Source organism: Fundulus heteroclitus, chromosome 5 (assembly GCF_011125445.2).
Source record: "Fundulus heteroclitus isolate FHET01 chromosome 5, MU-UCD_Fhet_4.1, whole genome shotgun sequence".
NCBI lineage: Eukaryota > Metazoa > Chordata > Actinopteri > Cyprinodontiformes > Fundulidae > Fundulus > Fundulus heteroclitus.
Genome location: NC_046365.1, coordinates 601,925 through 624,647, shown reverse-complemented (window position 1 = coordinate 624,647; position 22,723 = coordinate 601,925). Strand labels below are relative to the sequence as shown.

Below are 22,723 nucleotides of genomic sequence, written 5' to 3'. Positions count from 1 at the left end.
AACCTTCCTATGGTGTTAGGGTCCCGACGGACCCGTTTTGAGTTTTAACATGCATAAAAGCACTTCATACATTTGTTTTTTGAGTTGAAACTTTTTGACTTTGTCAGGGACTTCCATTTAAACAAAGTAAAATCTTTTTTTTTTTTTACTAAATTATAAAGTGCTCTGGTGAAAAAAATGACTTTTGTGGTGTTCGGGTCATTTGTGACCTGGTTAAAATTTTCTATTATAAAACAATAAAAAATGCCCAAAATTAAATCATGAACACACAGTCAACCAACAGCCTCTTCCTCCAACCACTTGAGCTTCATTTAGGGGCTTTTCTCTTTGCCTTTTTGCAAGAACAAACAAAGGGAGACATGTCCAGGCTTGTCAAGCCATTTGAGTGTAGAGGTGGTGACTTGCAGAGTACACATCTCCAATTCACAGGATGCAACAATGAGGAGAAGATATGCTGTTAAAACAAAGGCCCAGGGGGCCACAAAAAATATTAATACCAATCTTTTCATGGATAAGGGAGCCCAACCAGCTAAACAAGAGTTAAGAAAACATTGGATGATAAAAGATTGTTTTTAGGGTATTTTATGGCTGATTTAATACACGGGTCCAAAATGACCCGCTAACACTACAGATGGCAGCAGAAAGCTAACACCAGAGGAAGGTTAAGGCTAACATGACAGAAGAACACTCTGGCCAAAGCGACCCAGCAAGCACACTCGGTGGGGCGCTAGCGGCCCAGCAAGACCAGATCTGGGGATTAGAATCCACAGTAGTAGGCCTACAGGGCCAGATTCAGAGTTTAGCCGGCCAGATAAACCAACTTACAGCCGTGCTAAATGCTAACCAACAGCCAGCCGCTTCGGCTCCTCCTAGTTCCGCCCCCGAGCCTGTTGTGTTTCCGGTGACGTCACCTCCTGATCCCCAAGCCTCCTCCCCTGCTCCGGAGAAATTCTCCGGAGACAGTGGTGATTGTGGAGGATTCCTGTTTCAATGTGCTTTAGTTTTTAATCGTTCCCCTCGGTTATTTGACCAAGATGACGTGAAGATCTCTTTTATTTTACGGCTGCTCACTGGCCGAGCTCTTAAGTGGGCAGAGAACCGCTTTCCCAATTGCCAACAGTTTGGCTGTACATTTAATGAGTTTCTGTTCGAGTTTAAAACGGTGTTTGCAGCAGAAGTCGACGAGGTTCAGGATTCTCTGCGACTTTTAGCTCTCCGGCAGCGTGGTAGACGTATTGCTGATTTTGCCATCGAGTTTCGCACGGTGGCCGCTGCGGCAGGATGGGAGCAGCGCGCATTAAAGACCGTGTTTTTTCAGGCACTGGATGAGTCCCGTAAGGACGAACTAGCGCGTCAGGAGGAGCCTGCTACTCTCAATGAGTTCATCTCCTTAGCCATCCGGCTAGATAATCGTCTTCGGGCCCGATCCAAGAACCGATCCGTGGGGCTGCTCGGTTCTCGGCCGCCCCCCCTCGAGCGAAGTTTTCCCAAGCCTGTTGATTCTCCGCTTCCGCCTCCGGAGCCCATGCAGTTGGGCCGCGTTCGGTTAACTCCTGATGAGAGACAGAAGCGAATGACTTCTAAATTATAAATATAAATATATTGTGCCTCTGACGCCCATTTTATAAAGAACTGCCCAGAACGGCCAAAAGAGTAGGTCCGTCGGTTGTAACGGAGGAACCGACGGACCAACCTAAGCAAACGCTTTCTTCTCCTCTGCGACTTTGTTTAAGGGCTGCGATTGTCTCCCCCCGAGATACCTTTTCGTGTTCCGCCCTGGTGGATTCAGGGTGCGATTTTAATTTAATTGATCAGGCTTTTGTTCGGAGGGCCGGGTTTGAGACCGTTCCACTTACCTCTCCTCTTCAGATTTCGGCGTTAGATGGTGGGGTTCTGCCCAGGATTACCCATAGAACCACACCTTTAGAGTTGGTTGTTTCTGGTAATCATAGAGAGCGGCTAGTTTTTTTTGTGTTTCCAGTTAAACACGCGCCCATAGTTTTGGGTTTCCCTTGGCTACAGCAGCATAACCCGCATTTAAACTGGGCAGATCGACGAGTTGAGACCTGGTCGTCTAACTGTCACAGCGTCTGTTTACAGTCTGCGGTGCCTCCCTGCCAGACTCACGTGCAGCCACTGAGTCAGGTAGATCCTGAATTACTCAAGTTGGTACCCGAGTGTTACCATGACCTTAGGCAGGTCTTCAGTGAGAGCCAAGCCTGCTCCTTGCCGCCGCATCGGCCATACGACTGCACAATAGACCTCCTGCCAGGCACCCCGCTGCCGGCCAGTCGCCTTTATAATATCTCTCAGGCCGAACGTCAGGCCCTGGAGAAATATATTAAAGAATCACTAGCAGCCAGGCTAATCAGAGCCTCCTTGTCCCCACTAGGAGCGGGTTTTTTCTTTGTGGCTAAAAAGGATGGTTCCCTGCGCCCCTGTATCGATTATCGAGGTTTAAACGCTATTACGGTGAAGAACAAGTATCCCCTCCCACTCCTTTCTTCAGCCCTAGAACCAGTTCAGTCAGCCACCATATTTACTAAGTTAGACTTACGTAATGCTTACCACTTGGTGCGGGTCCGCCGGGGAGACGAGTGGAAGACAGCTTTCAAGACTCCCCTGGGTCATTTCGAGTATCAAGTGATGCCGTTCGGCCTTTGTAACGCCCCAGCAGTCTTCCAGGCTCTAGTTAACGATGTCCTCCGAGATTTTCTCAACGTGTTCGTCTTTGTTTACCTCGACGATATTCTCATTTACTCCAACAACCCCTCAGAACATCAACGTCATGTTCGGCTGGTCCTGCAACGCCTGCTCGAGAACAAATTATTCGTCAAGGCTGAAAAATGTGAGTTCCACAAACCCTCTGTGTCCTTCCTCGGCCTCATTCTGGAGGGGGGAAGGGTTCGATCTGACCCAGAGAAGATCAAGGCGGTCCTCGACTGGCCGGTACCCGAGACCCGGAAGGAGCTACAGCGTTTTTTAGGATTCGCCAACTTTTATCGTCGATTCATCCGGGGATACAGTCAGATCGCCGCCCCCCTCCACGCCCTCATGTCTGTCAAGATACCCTTCACCTGGAACCCGCAAGCGGACTCAGCATTCTCTGACCTCAAGAGGAGGTTCTCCCAAGCACCTATCCTCATCCACCCGGACCCTAAGAAACAGTTTGTGGTTGAGATCGACGCCTCGGACACAGGGGTGGGTGCGGTCCTTTCCCAGAGCTCCGACCAGGATCAGAAACTGCACCCTTGTGCTTTTTTTTCTCGGCGACTATCTTCTGCTGAACGGAATTATGATGTTGGCGACAGGGAGCTGCTCGCTATCAAGCTCGCCCTGGAGGAGTGGCGCCATTGGCTTGAGGGGTCCGAGCAGCCCGTCCTCATTTGGACCAACCATAAAAACCTGGCCTACATCCAGACAGCAAAGAGGTTAAACCCAAGACAAGCCCGCTGGTCCCTTTTTTTCTCTCGATTTAATTTATCCATTTCCTATCGCCCCAGTTCTAAGAACCAGAAACCTGACGCCCTGTCCCGCCTCTACTCACCCCCCGACTCTGAGAAGGAACCAGCGACAATTCTCCCTTCTTCGTGTGTTTTTGGAACCGTCCAGTGGGAGATCCAGGACATCATTTCCCAGGCCCAGCTCACTGATCCTGACCCCGGAACTGGACCCCCCAACCGAATCTATGTACCCAGCTCCGCCCGTCCCCGTGTATTACAGTGGGCACATTCTGAGAAATTCTCAGCACACCCAGGCATCCATCGTACCCGCACATTTTTGTCCCGTCGGTTCTGGTGGCCCTCCATGTCCCAAGACATCAAAGACTTTGTTCTCTCGTGTCCCGTGTGCGCACAGAATAAACCGTCTAATCGGCCACCTGCAGGTCTCCTTCAGCCCTTGCCAGTCCCAGAATGCCCTTGGTCCCACATCGCCCTGGACTTCGTTACTGGACTCCCCTCATCACAAGGCATGACAGTCATTCTCACAGTCATCGACCGTTTTTCTAAAGCCTGCCACCTCATTCCCCTCAGAAAACTACTCTCAGCTCTCCAAACGGCCCAGCTCCTGGTCAAACATGTGTTCCGTCTGCACAGAATCCCCCAGGAAATTCTGTCTGACCGTGGTCCACAGTTTATATCGCGGGTGTGGAAAGAGTTTGCCGTGGCCCTGGGGGCCCGGTATACCCTAACCTCTGGTTACCACCCGCAGACCAACGGTCAGACAGAACGTTTGAACCAGGAGCTGGAGACCGCTCTCCGTTGTCTCACCTCACAGAATCCCTCGGACTGGAACAAATACCTCCCCTGGATAGAATATGCTCACAACAGTCACGTCTCCACCGCAACTGGAATGTCCCCCTTCGAGATTTCCCTGGGTTATCAGCCACCACTACTCCCCGAGGACAAAAGACGGGTCGCCGTTCCCTCTGTTAAGGATCACATCAACCGCTGCAGACACTATTGGATCCAGACCATTCAAGCTCTCAGAGACACCGCTGAAACTAACCGCCGTTTTGCTGACCGTAAACGAGTACCACTGATTGTTGTGGCCAAATAGTTTCCATTGGTCTCATAACTCAAAATAGCTTTGTTTTTGATTTTTTTTCAGGCTTGTCTCTTAACTGTTTGGCCAAGTAATGATTTTCCTCTTGCTATCCAGATAATGCAGTACATTCTTTCTTTAAATGCCTCTTTATTTTATTTTTATTTTTTATTTCCTTTATTTAAGCAGGTAAACCCCCTTGAGATCTGCATCTCATTTTCAAAGGGGACCTGGGCAGAAATCTGCAAAACACGACAACCTGGTTACAAAAATAAAAACAATTAATACATATGCACAAATAAAAAATATGCACAAATATAAAATATAAAATATTCTGCATCATCAATCAATCAATCAATTTTATTAGTCAACTGCAATTTGCATTACAATCGAAATTTCAGTTCCAGTACAACCGTCCATCACATACACTTAAACATTTTGGGGGAACCATTGACTGAGGCCTTGCGTTGCCAGGAACACACCCAGTTGGCCGCTGCTAAAAAGCGCAGCCATGAGGTGTGTTCCCCAAACTGCCCCAGACCCCGCTTTACACGGGGTCCCTAGGCGCTGCCCTTGAGATCTGTTGAAAAAAGATTTACACTGGGCGAGTGGAGGGAAAGAAAAAAAGACAGGTGCTACACAATTTGTGTTTCCACACAAACTGTGAAGCATCCGACAAAAAAACCTCATTTGCACAAAAAGCACAATCAATGACGAGACACATATATGCAGAAGGTAAACATTTGAGTTCTGGTCGGGTAAAGTCATCTGTATTTGTGAGCATATGTGTGTCTGGGTGCATGTTGTGTGGAAATCTGTATGTCCATGAAGGCCGTCCTCTGGCAGGCAAGTGTCCTTGATGGAAAGTCTTATCACTCTGCCGCTCCGGCTTGACTCCTCCACAGATGTCCGCAGGAATGTGGGGTAGCAGGGAATTTGTGCGATGTCGCCATAACAACCAGGGAGGATTTGATAGCGGGGAGTCCGATTTGAAGAAAACAGAATTTGTTATGAGAACAAGCTGACACCAACTTTTCTGTCAGCCTTAGAGTCTTTTCGCCGCTGGCTCCAGGATCCAATATTCCAATAATCCAATCGATGGGCTAGTAACGTTCCCACTTCCAGGTTTTATCCCATCTCACCTCTGTACCACAACCGCGGTCAGCTTATCAAGCCGTCCGTTCTGTTCATTCAACGACCTCGTGATCGCGTCGACTGCCGCTGGCAGTCTCATCAGGGCCATATTTACCGCCAGCAGCTTTTGAAGGTGTTGATACATTAAATATCCTCCAAGGCCAAAAATGAGGAATCCAAGTATCATAAATCCGAATAAGTAGACATCTTCGACGTCCTCAACAGAAAGAATTGAGAGGCACACCGTGGACCATTTCCGCCACGGGTCCAAAATGTATCCCGCAAAAAAAGTTCCGTCGGGACAGGCACGCTCCCCGGTCCTTTGCTTTCCAGTTGAAAAAATTTGATCAATAGCGTTGAGAGACCAGCTGACGAGATCCATAATTGCCTTAGAGCTTTCGGTTGCTATGAAGAAATGGCACAAAAGACACAGACGAAGCAAATAGCAGGAGAATGGGGGCAGGGTAATAGCAGATAAGGAGCTCTGGAGAGCTGAAGAAAAACCGACCGACCTCGAGGAGAGACAGGAACAGAAAAAACTGCATGTTGAAACAGCTTCACTACCATTGTCAGATGAAGTTATCTGTAGGTTGTTCATTAGCGTCCTGAACAATTTTCCATAAATTTGTGGCTGGCAGTCTTGTTATTCTAGTTAACTATGGTTTAGCTACCTAACTGGCTTGGCTTCCCAACAGATTCCCTCATTTTACACTACTTCATCTTGTGCTTTCAGCCAAGTGGAATAAAATCAGACTGTCTAATGTTATAAGCCACAAGAAATGTGATGTGTGTTCACTCCCTAGGGAACCGCCCCATCACAGCGGGGTGCCCACTGTGCAAAGACTGGCTACCCAGAACAATCAGTCTCTTTTCGCCCGCTGCTTTAGCAGCACAGGGGAGTTCAGAGACCTGTCACATATGCAGGCTGGATTCAACCTAAATAGCTGCAGTCTGTCCTTCGCAGAATCAGACGCTGGAGAAAGAAACCAGTCTATACCAAAACCAGCTTTGTGATTTTTCCCAGTTGAAAATCTGAAAGAATTTCCTAGCATGGAGAACCTGCAGAGTCCCCAGCATCACCACCGGCTCGAACTGTTTCCAACCGAAGATCCAAAACGGCTGGGATTTACAAAGAGTGAAACCTGCCAATCCGAATTGCTTTCACCCCAGCTGCCCTGTCACCACAACCAGACAAAGGGTTTGGCTGAGAAATTATATGGAAAGTCAGGATGGGATTAATCATATAAATGGTTTCCTTTTGATGTGTTTTACTGTTTTGTTTTAAGGTTTGACCGAGGTAAAAAGACAGAGCTTGTCCAATCCACTCATTACAACAATATATGGCTAAAAAGTCATTTTAAGTGAGCGCCGACTTACTGCTAGCATTAGTCACTATTAGATTATCTAATACCTCACTAATTAAACAAATGTTTAATACGTTTGTTTTAAACATAATGCGTGTTCTCGTTCGCTTCGCCATTGTCTGATAGTGCTATGAGCGTTAGTACAACATTAATAGGGGATATTAATGTCGATTTAATGGTGTTTTGTGTAATTTAGGATTAACTCATCAAGCTAATGTGAACAAGACCAGGATGCGCTCCTATACATGTCATTTCTGATCGACTGCCTGCTGCAGCGCCCTCTAGCTTCTAAAGTTACCAATTCGAGTCTTAATTATTTCCCAGAGAAATAATTGCATTAATAAGAATAAACTGTCCTAAAGGTTAATAATTTTTACTTAGCAAATCATTCTTTAAAATTGTATTTCCTCAAATAATGTTTTGCCTAACTCAGATTTGCATTGTGAATGGGTTGAACATATGTCAACTGTTGTTCTAAATTAGTTAAGCTTATTTGATCTCAGTCCACATTCTTTAAGATGAACTCTGGTTCTCTAACTTGGATCTGCAGTGAACCCAAGAATCACTGAAATATTCTTGTGAGGGTTTTTAACTGTTTTATGTTGTCTTTTTGTTATTCTGTGTGCACATAGTTCCTTAGTTTCTTTAATCTTAATTCTGCCCAGTAGTTTAGTTATGTGTTAATTCAGGTACACATTTTATAGTGGTGTTCTGTGGATGTTAATTTTATTTATAAATAAATTATTATACTTGAAGAGAAGTTGTCACTCCATTATTCCATATGTGTGCAAAGTTTGCTGGTAAAAGAAAGGCAGTACTCAAATCACTCAACTATTGTCCTAATATCAGCTGTTTGGGCTGATATTCACCGGACAATAGCTAGCAGACAGAGACTTATTTATTAAACAGTAACACCTTAAAACATGTGTAATGGCACAATATTAATAGGGATTTAAACACAATTAGCTTTCGAAATCCTTTTCATATATTTTTATATCATTATCCTATTTTAAAAAGCTCATCTACTTTCCCATCCCCTTCTCCTCCTCCTAAACTGATACTTATTTAGCTTTCCCAATGGCTCTGAATGCAGCAGGGTTAGTGCAACAATGGATGAATCAGGTACGGGTCTGTCAAGAGTTCAAAAAAGCTCAGTGATATTTTTTAAACACACTAAATACAACAAGAGGTCACAGTTCAGGATGGTAACATGTAGGCCTACTAAACGTACATGGGTGTAAATGGTAACATTTAGGACTCCTAAATACCTTTAGGACTGCTAAATACACATGCGTGTAAATGGCTCCTAAATTAGGAGCCATTTACACCCATGTGTATGAGCTTGGTTGTAGGCCTCTGTCATCAGTGAAAACTTCTTCTGTGAGCTTCCATGTGATCCTCCAAAGACCCGCCCACAGATCCCACATGGATATTCAGGGGTTGAATTTACTCATTCGGCTGTTCAATAGGTAGCCGAGCCAAGCCACTCGGCTGTGCAGAGAGGGGCAAACCGGAACATTTTGGTAATGTTGGCCAAGCCACAGCTCCAGCTCAAGTGGCAGGCTCCATCTTGCCAATGCTCCTGACCAGTTTCTGAGGGGTCGGGCTGAGGGCCGAGCCGCTGCTTCCAACTATTCTGCGGAGGCTCTGGCCGACGCCTCCATCACTCCATACCACCTCAGAGCCCCAGCGTAGAGCGACAGGGACAGTCATCCTCTCAATCTACTCTCCTGGCTACCTCTTCATCTTCATCATCACCATCTACACTCCTGGCTCAGTTATCATCATTATCCACAGTCCTGGTTCTGCCATCATCATCATCTGTACTCCTGGTTCTTTCGTCGTTCTCGTCACCTTCTGTTCATCCTTTTCCTATACTACTCCAAGCTCACGCTCCTGCTTCAGGGGGCCTCAAAGACAAACTGCCTCCTGTTTCCCCTCTGAAGTTCTCCAATAAGGTTGTCCAGGTGGGCATGCTGTGAGCTTCTGAACTCTATTGAAGTATCTCCAGGCATCTACACCACTCACCGCGGCTCCACCATGGTCTCAAGTCTCCAAAACTCCACTGTGGGTTCCAGTGGTGCAGCTGCTGTTCTTCTGAGCTCCTCAGGGGTGGCATAGAGGCTCCCTGTGGATTCCACTATGCCAACCTGGAAGGTTGCCTTCAGACCTGGTTCTTTGTGGGCTCCTGCACCCTGTGTTGTCACTGGTGGTCTCCAGGGTCCTTCAGATCTCTTCCATCACTGGCCTGAAAGGTTACTGCTCTGCCGGCCTCCAGACCACTTCCTTCACCAGCTTCCAGGGTTCCTGCACAGCTGGTCTCCAGGGTCCCTTAATAGCCAGGATACAGGGTTCCTTCACAGCCAGCCTCCAGGGTTCCTGTACAGCTGGCCTTCAGGCATCATCCTGCCTCTAACGTTATACATGCACTGCAGGCCTCTAAGGTTCATCCTTTGCCACAGGCTTTTAAGGTTCCCCTTGTGCCTCAGGCCTCTTGAACTCTGTGCCTCCTCAGAATGACCTCCCAGTCACCTGCCTGAACTCTGTGCCTCCTTGGGACGACCTCTCGGTCGCCTTCCTGAACTCCGAACTATGTGCCCTCCTTTCCAGAACTCCCTCTGCCTGCCTAAACTATGTCTCTCATACCATGGTTGGGTAGATTTTTGTTTATGGACCATTGATGGTGTCTGGAATCTGCCCTTAGGTGGGGGGCTCCTGTTTATGTTTTGTGTACAGTTTATTTCTGTTTTGTGTCTTTTGCAGTTCCCCAGCTTAGTCACCCCCCCCCCACCCCCGCCAACTGTTTAGTATTCGGTTGATTACTTCCCTGATTTTCATCAAGTTGATTTTTCCCCATATGCATTCATGACGCTGGTTTCTGTTTGTTCCCCACTGGATTCTCTGCTTTAAGCCACGTGGCTTTCCAATGTTCCCTTTACACTCTGTAGTTCCTGATTATTTTCAGACTATGTTGTTTCCCCCCTGTATTTTGTAAGTTCTTCAGTAAAGAACAAGAACTGAGACAGGAACTGAGGCAGGAACTAAAGGCCCGTTTACACTACACTTATTTAACCGAGCCGAGACCAGTCCGAGCTCGGTAACCGAGATAACTCTCGTGTGTAAATGGTCAGCAGACTGAACTGGACTGCGCTAGACATAACCGGACCACGCTAACTGCAGACCAGTTCCTGAGCAGGTCTCGGACTGTTTTTTTTAATCCCAGTTATCTGATGACGAAGAGCGCATAAGCAGACCGCGTCATGCCCTTACAGTCAGCTGACTGTCCGCGTTTTTTCCGGCGTGTCTGGCTGCACGTCCTGATTCACACTCCATTCAGACAAATTTCAGACATTCATAATAATACTAGCTTCCTTACCATGCCACACGATTTCCAGAGATGATTCTGCTTAGCAGCGTGATGAACCTCAGTGTCTGTTGTTGTTTCCTGCGGCTGTAAATCCTTATTAGACGTTTGTTTGTCTTATCCATGTCCCAAAAGCTGACTCTGTCTAACCATAACATCCTGAATGTTACGGGCGCCGCCATTTTGATTGGCTCGGTCCCGCCTTCAATCCCAGAGAGCAGCAGTACCGCAGATCGTCACTAGGAGGCGAGGAGCAACCCAAGGAACCGGGATAGCGTGGTGTGTAAACGGTCGTCTCAGCTTGGTTAACTGATCCAAGCTCAGACTGCTCTCGGCTCGGCTCGGTTAAAAAAGTGTGGTGTAAACGGGCCTTAAGGCATTGTTACTGCCTTACGGTGACTCAGTCTTGTCCCTCCTGCACCTTGGGTCCATAACAACATGATGTCAAAATGGCTGCATCCAACCATCAACCATGAGATACAGAACAGCTTTTTTATTATATTCTCAGAAAAATGGCAAAAATTCTGAATTTCTGAAAATTCTGACAGTATGGAAACTTATGCGCAGGTCATGGTGGGGTGCTTTGAGCAGGAGTAGGTTTAAGGCAAGGCAAGGCAAATTTAGTTGTATACCACATTTTAGCACAAAGACAATGCAAAGTGCTTTACATAATTAAAATACAGGAAAATAAAAGCAAGTTGGAAAAAATTAAAAAAAATGTAACAAAATAAACATGAAATAATGGAAACTAAAGGGAAATATAAAAAACAGTTGGTCTACAAACTTGAACTAATGATGTTTCAGTAAAACAGTTTAACTAGAACAGTCAAAGGCAATTCTAAACAAATGTGTTTTTAATCTTGATTTAAAAGAACTCAGGCGTTCAGCGCTTTTACAGTTTTCTGGAAGTTTGTTCCTAATAAGTGGAGCATAGCAACTGAATGCTGATTCTAGGTTAGCAAAGTAGGTTGGAGCCAGAAGACATCGGTGGTCTGGAAGGTTGATACACTGACAAGTCAGTGATATATTTAGGTGAAAGTAATGTATACCGTCTTTCCCAGGTTTGTATTTTTTCTGTCTGTTGCTCCTTTTTGTGATATCTTTAAGTCAAATATGCAATTGTCAAGGAAAGGAGAAGTTGTTTGATAAAATGGACAGTTTAAAAGTGAACACCCAAAACTGCTGCACATAAACACCTACAGCTTACCTCTGACTACCAGTTGATGTCAAATATCTACTTATAAACTTTGCTTAGATATAAAATTTTCTTAGTGAAACAATGTGCATGACATAAATTTTCATTGTTAAAATTCACTTGGAAATTTTTTTATTCTGCTTTGAAAGTATAGGTGTGAGAAAAAAGGAAACATACTTTTAAGGACATCCAAGTTGAGGTAGGAAGCAGCGTATGTCGGGTCCTCTGCATCATCAAGTGCCCGCAGCTGGTGAGCCTGCAGCCGCTGAGTGAATTTGGAAGCCAAGGGAGCAGCAGCAGAAATTTTAGATCTGCACTTCAAAGCAGCCCAGTATGAAGGGTAGATCAGACTCATCAATTCATCTACACTGGAGGCTGAACGTAGATTCTGCTCCATGCCTGGCTTTGGTAGAGTCTCCTGTGATTAACAAGAAACACCTTCACTCAGAGAGGGACTCCAATATAGAATTATATCATTTTCTAATAATTATTTCTGGGAAACATGGGAGCATGTTTCACACGTGAACTCACCACTCTCATCAGTAATAAATTGTTCAGTTCTATAAAAATGTATTTACAACCATATATGTTTCTGTAACTGTAATTTCCCTCTGGGATTATTAAAGTATTTCTGATTCTGATTCCTTTTATAATGTTCAAATTTTTAATATCATCATCGTTTGTTTATATCAGACAAAGGTAACCTTAGTAAATTGAAAATTCAGTTTTCAAATGACTTGTTTACAGCATTTAAGTAAAAAGCTATCCAAACTAATTCTGGTACTGGATGAATACGTAATTGCTCCCTAAACCCAGTACCTGGTTATGTGGCAACAACTGACATTACTGTTTGTAACAGCTGGCAATGAGTCAATTCCACCACTGTGGAGGAATTATGTCCTTCTATTCTTTGTTGATTTGTTTTAATTTAGTCACACTTGAAACATTGGCTGTTGAATATGAACAGCTCAGATCTTGCCACATCATTTACATTAAAATTTAGTCTAAACCTTGAACTCCAAAGCCTTTATTTGATTTTTTTTGGAGCCACTCAAAGGTGAACATAGTTCAAGGTCCACAAAGGTGGACCTTGGATCATTGTCATGCTGCAGAACCCAACTTAAAATTCTGCTGGAAATTGTACTTTAGAATTCTGAAGTACTGAGCAGAATTAATGTCAGAGATCACTACCATTATGTTTGACTGTCAGTGTGATCACCTTTTTTTCTTTGATACTGTTAGTTTGATGCAGATATAATGGTACAGAGGCAAGGCAGGTTTATTTATGTAGCACGTTTCAGTGACAAGACAATTAAAACTGCTGTACATGAACAGAACATAAGGAAAAAAACAATTACCAGAGGAAATTACATTGCAGTGGAATGGTAGCAGCATGTCAAGATATAAGACAAGTTGGACTACAAACTTCAACATTAACATTCAAATGGAACTGAAAACAACCAGGTTTTTAACACTGATTTAAATTTACTCAAAGGTTCAGCCGCATGTACAGTCTATAAAAGTGCTGTACTGTACTTCCTTAGTCCTAGTGAAGTTCTGCGGTAAGTTTGTTTTAGCACTGCTGGGCATTCTTGAAGCTTGGGTCTTGTGCTTGGGAACCAGAGGGATCAAGCATCCAGTTTGACCTGTACTGGAAGATGTGGCTTGAGTGAGGGGTTAGGTATCCCCATTCCTTTTTGGCATGCTGCTCCTCCATCACCCCCCTCTATGTTGGACATTTGTCTAACCTGTGCGGGCAGCTGGTGTCTTGTTTACTTGGGGCTGCTGTGGCCTTGGGCCCAAAACTACCTACCCTGGGCTGATTTTGGTTGAGATTGTTGCAAGTTACTTGCTCTTCCCACCTTTCTAACTACTTTGCATCTTCATGAGAGAAATTCCCACACGGACCTTCTCCTAACACACATACCTACTCTACTCTACACACACACACACACACACACACACACGAACATCACCCATACAAATAATCTGAATACCTAAAAGGCATACAAATACACGTTCCCATTTTATTTATTTAGGCTGTGTACTTTAAAGCCAGATGCAGCCATGATTTAGAAAAGTAAATCACAAAATTAGAATACCATTTCCAAATATATTTTTGTTGCGCAAAGCTACTCAGACACATTTCATGATATGTTAGTCTTACGTATGGATCAATAACAGGAAGGTGGGGGAAAAAAGAAGATTCTGGTTGATGTAATGCAAATAAAGAACTTATTTTATATTTGAATTCATACACTATTAAATAATTATAAATATTTGATTAACTTTAGCTATGTTTATTATCAACTTTCTTATCTGAAGAAACTACTTAGCTGAATAAAAAGATCCAAATCTGCCAGGGGTATAAATGATTATTAGCATGACTGTAAAAAAAGTAGAACAATGACTAGAGCAAAATTAAGTTGTATTTACCGAAGATGAAATGTAGACTGCAAATTCTGCCATGGTATGATGGCTCCCACAGTCGATCGGGATTGTCTGCCTGCATCCTTTTTATTGAAATCATTAATTTCTTTCTGCTTTCTTCGTCCTTCGGCAAACGAAAGAAACATACATCCCACGATTTGGAATGCCTCTGTGTGCAACCGGGAGCACAACAAGTTGTAGGCATTGTTTAGATTCCAAAAATAAACTAAAAGTACGCTCTAATTCACCCGTTTTGTCACGCTGGTAAGCGAAAACAATACTGTTTTTTGCCGACCAAGTGACCCGGATGTAGCGTGGATGTAGCTCGTGACTTCACACGTGAAGTGCACCTGTCACTGTGCAGCTAGAGCTATGTCTCCAGGAGCCCCAAACCCATTCATTTTGGCGATGCTGATAGGCCAAATATTTATAAATCTTCCCTAGCAACAGAATACGATTGGTTATTTCGCTACACTTGTAGGGCTCCTTGAGTCACAGCCCCACAAGTGTAGAAGAAGAGAAATGATACGTTCTGTTAGTGGAAATGCACTGTTAAATGAGAGTCAATTGATAGAGCCAATTAGTAGAAGTGTTTTAATAATTCTTATTACATGTAGCCACGTACTATTAAGTAAAAAATGACATTAATAATACTTTTAAAATCTATATATATTTTGACTTTTCCCCTCCACATCTAGGGAGGGCAGCGCCCAAGCATCCCCTATGGGCCAGCCACCACTGGGAACCGTTACTATTTCCAGGGCCTGCTTTGCTGGGGGTCCAAGTGCAGCAAGTCGACTTTGAGACGTCACTGCAGGGAGTCTCTAAGAAACACCTGTAGACCTGCTCTGTTAGGAATATACGGAGCAATCACATTTCTGACGGATGATGGAGCTCCATTATTAAGGGCTTTACATGTGAGAAGGAGAATTTTAAATTATATTCTTGATTTAACAGGAAGCCAATGAAGGGAAGTTACATCGGAGAAATATAACCTCTTTTTAATTTTCAACAGAACACTTGGTGCACCGTTTTGGATCAGCTGAAGACTTTGAACTGTAGTGAAGAATTACAATTCATAAAAATACTAGCTTCCTTACCGTGACACACGATTACCAGTGATGATTCTGCTTAGCAGTGTGATGAACCTCAGCGTCCGTCATTGTTTCCTGCGTTTGTAAGCCCTGATTAGACTATCGTTTGTCTTATCCACCTCCCAAAAGCCTCTATCAAGTAAATTCACCAAAAGTTGCCATCTTCGCCTGACTCTCCGCAAACAATGAAATATAACTAAACATAACTTCCTGAATGTTACGGGCGCCACCATTTTTATTTTCTTGATTTCCTCCTTCCGTCCTAGAGAGCAGTAGTACCACGGATCGACACTAGGAGGCGAGGAAATCAAGGAACCGAGATAGCATGACGTGTAAACGGTCGTCAGAACCAAGCTCTGCTTGGTTAACTGATCCAAGCTCGGACCGAACTCGACATGGATTGGTTTAACAAGGGTAGTGTAAATGGGGCTATACTGTTTGAAGGTCAGCAGAATTTTGTTCATGGTGACATGGTTGAAGTCTCCCGACATGATGATGAGGGCATTGGGGTGTTGAGTCTATAGTTTGGAGATGGTCGTGTGTATGATGCTGCAGGCAGATGTTGGGTTTGCAGAGGGAGGGATGTACATAACAGCAACGATGACATGTCGGATCTCTCTAGGAAGATGGTATGTACAGAGTCCAACGGCCAGCAGTTCAACATCCGGGCTGCAGAGCTATTATTTAATGGTGATGTGACCAGGGTAACACCATCTGCTATTTACTAGAATGGCAAGCCCACCTCCTTTCCGCTTAGCACTCATAGTGTCCCAGTCTGCCCGGACGGTGTGAAAGCTATCCACGGAGACAATCTGGTCCGTAATGTCCTTGTGCAGCAATGTCTTAGTGAAACACATCAGACTGCATTCCCGGTACTCTGACTGGCTCCGCGTCAGCGCCATTAGCTCGTCCATCTTGTTGCTAAGGGACCGCACATTTCCCATAACAACAGAGGGGAAACAAAGCTTAAATCTTCTCCTCTGAATAAGCCCGTCCCATCTAGACCCTCCTTTCATCCCCCAATGTTGCTTTCCTCCTCTGCAACCTCGGTGTGTTTTCCTCCAGAGTTCAGGTGGTATTTTAGGTGGTCTGGCCACCACGCCGGCCAGCATTAGTGCAATCAGTTGTTCTCCGGAGTAAACAAAGGCAGCATTTCCCGGTGGGAGCGGCATGATTAAAACGACTCGAAAAAAGTCTCTGAAAACAACCTCGTTAGAGAGGTCAATACTTCACAGAGTTACCATGAAAAAACAAGAGCAATCCAAAAAAGGTAAAAGTAAGAAAGTTAAAAAAGCAAACTCAAAGGCTGGAGCAATGTAGCTGGCAGAATGCTGCTTTTGCAATGCAGTGGAAACACAACAAAATTATTTAACTACATGAAAAACCATGAGCAAGAAAACGTCGAGCTACACAAACGGAAAAAGGGGACATAACTTTGCTCACTGCCTTGCCCCGACAGACCCTCGACAGACGTCATTGACAGAGGCGTTTCAGACCTCCAGAGAATATCCAGGTAGAGAAGAGTGGTCATCTTCAGCAGCAGTTCATATTAACTTTCAGAGTAGGTATTGTATGTCATATGTTACTGGAACCCACTCAAGTGTAAGACCTTGAAAGAACATTTATCCCATTAAAAAGTATTATCTAAGATAAGATAAATCATTTGACAATTCTTTGTTTATCCCACAATGGGGGAGTTTATAGAATTAAAGCAACAGGAAAGTGCACACAACACAAACAAAATTACATAGGGATTCCAAGATACAATATCATAAGTGGTCGGTGTCGATATCTATATCGATATCGGCAATACTAACCCTGTATTTACTCAGATCGATTAAAAATTTCTCTACCAAACACTGATCAGGTTCTAAAGATGCCGTCAATGCTTTCTCACTTATTGAGGATCAATTAATCATATTTGGGAGGATGCCAATGAGTTTACTTTTATTAGAATCAATTTCATTTATAAAGAATCAAATAAAGTAATTACTGCTGAAAACTGAGGGAATGGATGGATCAACAGAGCTATGACTCTGTGTAAGTTTGGCAACTGTAGTAAAAAGAAACCATAGATTATTTTTATTCTCTTCTATTATGAAAAATATGCTGCTCTAACTCTGCCAAGGGTCTTTTTATACACCGGTAGACTGTTTTCCAGATTAGGTGGAATTCCTAATTTCTTGTAATATTGGATCTTTATTTGGTGATTCTGTCACCTGTCAGATATGATGGTATTTTATAAAGCTCTTGTTTTATTTCTAATTAGTATGTTTAGTCCAGAACCATAGCAAAACCAATGCCAGCTGCAGTTTGACAAATTTATGACTAGTTTGTGTGAATGTTCTGATTTCCTGACCTTCATTGCAGCTATGTGTATGCCATTGTACTGCTTATGATAATGATCGATTTAACATTCACAGAATCAGAAACAATGTCTTTGCTGCAACCAAGGCCATATGAAACACATGCATAGACACTCATCTTTATATTAAAGACCTTTCATTCAGTCACTGAAGCACACACTCAATTTCCCACTTGCAATGCGTCCAGTGCTGCTCATGGAAATAGTTCTGGTGAAGGTCACTAATGATATTCTCATGGCATCAGATAATGGACTTGTGTCTGTACTTGTCCTGTTAGATCTCAGTGCTGCATTTGATACAGTTGATCACACTATTCTCCTACAAAGACTTGAACATACTGTAGGGATTAAGGGGAAAGCATTAGGCTGGTTTAAATGTTATCTGTCTGACAGATTTCAGTTTGTTCATGTTAGTAATAAATCTTCAGTCCTTAGACCAATTCTCTTTACTGTATATATGCTTCCGATTGGCAAAATTATCAGACAGCATGGGATTAATTTCCACTGTTATGCTGATGACACTCAGCTATAGTTATCCATAAATCCTGATGAATCCAATCAATTACTTACACCACAGGTATGTCTTGATGACATCAAAAGCTGGATGACTTTAAATTTCCTGCATTTAAAGTCTGACAAGACAGAAGTTGTAATCTTTGGACCAGAGTCCTCAAAAAATAAACTTCTTAATCAATCACTTTATCTGGATGGCATTAACCTGGCCTCTGGTAATAAAGTAAAAAATCTTGGTGTTATTTTTGATCAAGACATGTCATTTAAATCCCATATTAAACAGGTTTCCAGAGTTTCCTTTTTTCACCTCTGGAATATTGCCAAAATTATAAATATTATGTCCAGGGGTGATGCTGAAAAACTAGTCCTTGCATTTGTTACTTCAAAGCTGGACTATAATTCTTTACTATCAGGAAGTCCACAAAATGCAGTTCAAAGTCTTCAGCTGATCCAATATTCTGCAGCAAGAGTTCTGATGAAAATCAACATGAGGGATCACATTTCTCCAATTTTAACTTCCCTTAATTGGCTTCCTGTTAAATCAAGAATAGAATTTAAAATTCTTCTTATTTCGTATAAAGCCCTTAATAATCAAGCTCCATCATATATCAGAGCTCTGATTACCCCATGTGTTCCTTACAGAGCACTTCGCTCTCAGACTACAGGTCTACTGGTGGTTCCTAGAGTCTCTAAAAGTAGAATGGGAGGCAGATCCTTTTGTTATCAGGCTCCTCTCCTGTGGAACCAACTCCCAGTCTTGGTCCGTGAGGCAAACACCGTGTCTACTTTTAAGACTAAGCTTAAAACTTTCCTTTTTGACAAAGGTTATAGTTAGAGTGGCTGATGTTACCCTGAGCTATCGCTATAGTTATGCTGCTATAGGTTTAGGCTGCTGGAGGTCATCAGGGTCTATTTTTCTCACTCTACTGAGTTCTACTGTTCTCCAATTTGCATTGCTTGTTGTCGTTTCAGCTTTTAACTTTTTGTTCTCTCTTTTTTTCTTCATAGCAGGCACACCTGATCTAGCGATCTGTTAGCTTTGTCATCATCCAGGGAAGACAGATCACCCGCTATTACCATCTAATATAGAACAGATTACTGGATCAATGTGTGCTTCTGTGCTTGTTTGTCTCTCTTGTTGTGTCTTCTCTGTCTTCTCTAACCCCCAGTAGGTCGAGGCAGATGAAGGCTCATACTGAGCCCGGTTCTGCTGGAGGTTTTCCTTCCCGTTAATGGGGAGTTTTTCTTTACACTGTCGCTTCATGCTTGCTCGGTATGAGGGATTGCTGCAAAGCCATGGACAATGCAGACAACTCTCCCTGTGGTTCTACACTTTTTCAGGAGGAGTGAATGCTGCTTGTCAAGACTTTGATGCAATCAATTGGGTTCCCTTATATAGGAAATGTTTTGACCAATCTGTATATTCTGATCCAGTCTGTATAATCTGATTGAATTTGACTTTGGAAAGTGCCTTGAGATGACATGTTTCATGAATTGGTGCTATATAAATAAAATTGAATTGAATTGGATTACAACCACTGATGCGCATGACACACCCACACCACAGCTGCCACCGCTGCTGCTGGGGGAAAATTGGTGCTAGATGTGGTTTCTTGACTATGCTCACGCACAGGTCTGTAACAATTTTCATTGTGATTCAGATAGGTGCAGTTTATTTTAAAGAGCCAGTTTTAGCGCATATACAGACCAGAACAGAGAAACTGGCAACCGGCAGTGGGGGCTGCGGGGAGCTGAAGTGTGTTGCTATGGGCGTATTGATCTGCTCAATATAACCTTTGTAAAACAACCAGGAATTAACTTTTTATTTCTCTGATTAATAACTTCTTTATGGAGTGCTCTGTTATTGTTACTCTGTGCCACTCTACCAGTTGTGCCACTCTACCAGTTGGTCTCTCTCTCTCTCTCTCTCTCTCTCTCTCTCTCTCTCTCTCTCTTGTCCGTCATTGGACACAAATCAAATTAAACTTCTTCATGTTTCTATTTTGCGGTGTGAATTGTGAGTCAGACTCAGATTTAGAAGCTGGTACATTAACTACATAAAGCATGTAGTGCCATCACACCATGGCTAAATTGTGTTCATTTTTAACATGTACGATGGGGAAGGAATCAAAATGCACTTTACGCAAAGAACTTCCTCACAGCCACAGAGGAGAATTCCAGGCAAGGACGGCCTCTCTTTCAGCAGGGTGCTTCTGTAAACCACCCACACAGACAAAAGACCAGACCCTCACTTCTGACCACCATTCTCTCAGACCACACTTCTCCAGGACAAAGCTACCAGCCGTCACCTCCTCCCTCCCTGAGACAAAAGGGAGAGGAGAGGCGGGCTGAACGATGAGAGCCTCAAGGCCCCAAAAGCTCACAAACCGATCTGAACAGCCATTCTGTGGAATTAATCTGCCTGTCTCAGTGGAGTGACCAAGCGAAAGGGGTGGGGGGGGTCATTGTCCTCCTCTGCAAAGCGGATGACGCGACTGAATCCGGAGAAACAACACACTCATCGAAGCTAAGTTGCAATTGGACTTCTGCGCAAACCAGTGGCAAAAGTTTATTTTTGTCAGCCTTTACAGGGAAGTGAACCCCAGATGGAGCTGGAAAGCCGACAAAGCAACCTGTTTCGGCATGCTGACGAGAACCTGCTTAAATCGGGACTGCAACCGGTCGGGCTGTCTGCAGGACATCGGGCCTCCGATCCTGAACACATGTTGCTAGGCTACAGAGCTGCTAAGCCACTAGCCCGCCGTGAACAGACCAACAACTTTTCCTGCTTTTCGCTGCCTTCCTTGGATGACCAAAGTGGACCGAACTCACACAAGGCGCTGATAGGTTGGACAGAGAAACCCAAAGGGAGAGTTTAAATGGTTTATTGGGAAATGTGTGATACGTTACACATTTAAAACAAAGGGCTAAGGGAATAGCTCCATGTCATTGTCGAGTGTGTTTTTTTGTTATAACAAAGGTTATCTCCACAAGGGTTTCACGTATTGATGGGACATTAATGTTAATTAATATGAGTTTATCTTTCTGAGATGAGTGACACAAAATATATATCTTTTTTGGAGTGAAACTTGGCAGGAAACCCATTGCTGTGTTTTAAGTTTCTGATAGTTAAAACCTGAGCCCTCCTGCTATGTTTAAAGTTGTTTTTACCACTTTACGTAAATGGCTTTCTTTACCCCTCTCAAATCATCTGTCCTCAAAAGAGTGTCTGTTGTCCATGAGGTGCAGGTGGACAGCTGAGTCTTATCCTGAGGAGGTAGCTCTCCTGTGTTGAGCCATACATCTGTGGAGAGGTTGCTTGGTTTCGCCAATATAAAAATCAGAACATTCCTCACTGTACTGAACTGCATATGCCACTCCGCTTATCTTAGGCTTGTGGGTTTTGCCCTTAGGATGGACCAGCCTCTGCCTGAGGGTCCTGTTGGGTTTGAAATGTAATGGGATCTTGTGTTTAGAGAAAATCCTCCTGAGTTTTTCAGAGACTCTAGCAACATATGGGATGACAGTGTTTTTGTGCTTGTTCTCCACGTTCTGTTCTGCGACATGTCTTTTGGATTTCCTTGCTGATTTGACAAAAGCCCAGTTAGGGTATCCACAGCTTTGGAGAGCATCTTTGACATGTTTCTGTTCCTTGTTCTTCCCTTCTGTCCAAGTGGGGACATGTTTGTCTCCATGGTTTAAGGTTCTGATGACTAAAAGTTTGTGTTCCAGTGGGTGGTGAGAATAAAAAAGAAGATATTGGTCTGTGTGAGTAGGTTTCCTGTAGACTTCAATGTTGAGGCATCCATCTCTTTCCGTGCTCACCAAGCAGTCCAGAAAAGGCAGCTTGTTCTTGCCAGCATCATTTCTGGTAAACTTGTTGTTGTTGTCCACTGAGTAAATGTTCTCTGGTGAAAGCTTCTACCTCTATGCCTGGATTTTGACCGATATGGCGTCCACATATCTGAACCAGTGGCTTGGTGGTGTTCCTCTGAAAGAGTCCAAGGCTCTCTTTTCCATGTCTTTAATGCAAAGATTGGCCACAATTGGTGACACTGGAGATGTACATGCCTTAACATTGGCACGCTGCAGGGCTGTGTCCTCAGCCCTGCTCACTTCACCTTTACTCCCAGTACTATACACCCCACAAACACAGGGGTGAAATTGCAGACTATCCCACTGTGGTGGGTCTCATCTCCAACAATGATGAGACCCACTACAGAGATGAGGCTGACAATCTGACACTGTGGTGCTCTAGGCACAACCTCCTCCTTAACACCAGTAAGACCAAGGAGGTCATAGTGGACTACAGGAGCTCCAGGAAGACCAAACACACTCTCCTTTGTGGTGGTGGAGTGTGTGGACAGGATTAGATTCCTGGGCATTCACATCTCCTCCAACCTCTCCTGGTAAACACCTCCCACCTGGTAAAGAAGGACCAACAACAGCTTTTCCTCCTCAGAACTGGACTTTAAATGAACTGGACTGAGGCAATGTAAAGGTTTTTTTTAGCAGCTTAGTGGACTAAACTGCTAAAAAACCTTTACATTGCCTCAATAGAAAGTGTTTCATGTCTCAGCATGACCGTGTAGTATGGGAGCTGCACAAAGCAGGACAGGAAGGACAGCTGGTGGTGAGGACAGCGCAGGGGATTGCGAGATGTCGGCTACAGGATTTGGACTCAGTTTATGCAGCATGAGCCCAAAGAAGGGCCAGACA

General features: G+C 43.9%; 1 protein-coding gene across 1 annotated transcript in view; it reads right to left on the bottom strand.

Moving 5' to 3' along the window:
- Positions 1-22,723, bottom strand: part of vegfc (vascular endothelial growth factor c) — a 206,933-nt gene that overhangs the window by 116,360 nt on the left and 67,850 nt on the right. The window contains exon 2 of the mRNA XM_012853764.3: positions 11,780-12,020. Coding sequence (XP_012709218.2) covers positions 11,780-12,020 — 241 coding nt within the window. The remainder of the gene's footprint in view (positions 1-11,779; positions 12,021-22,723) is intronic.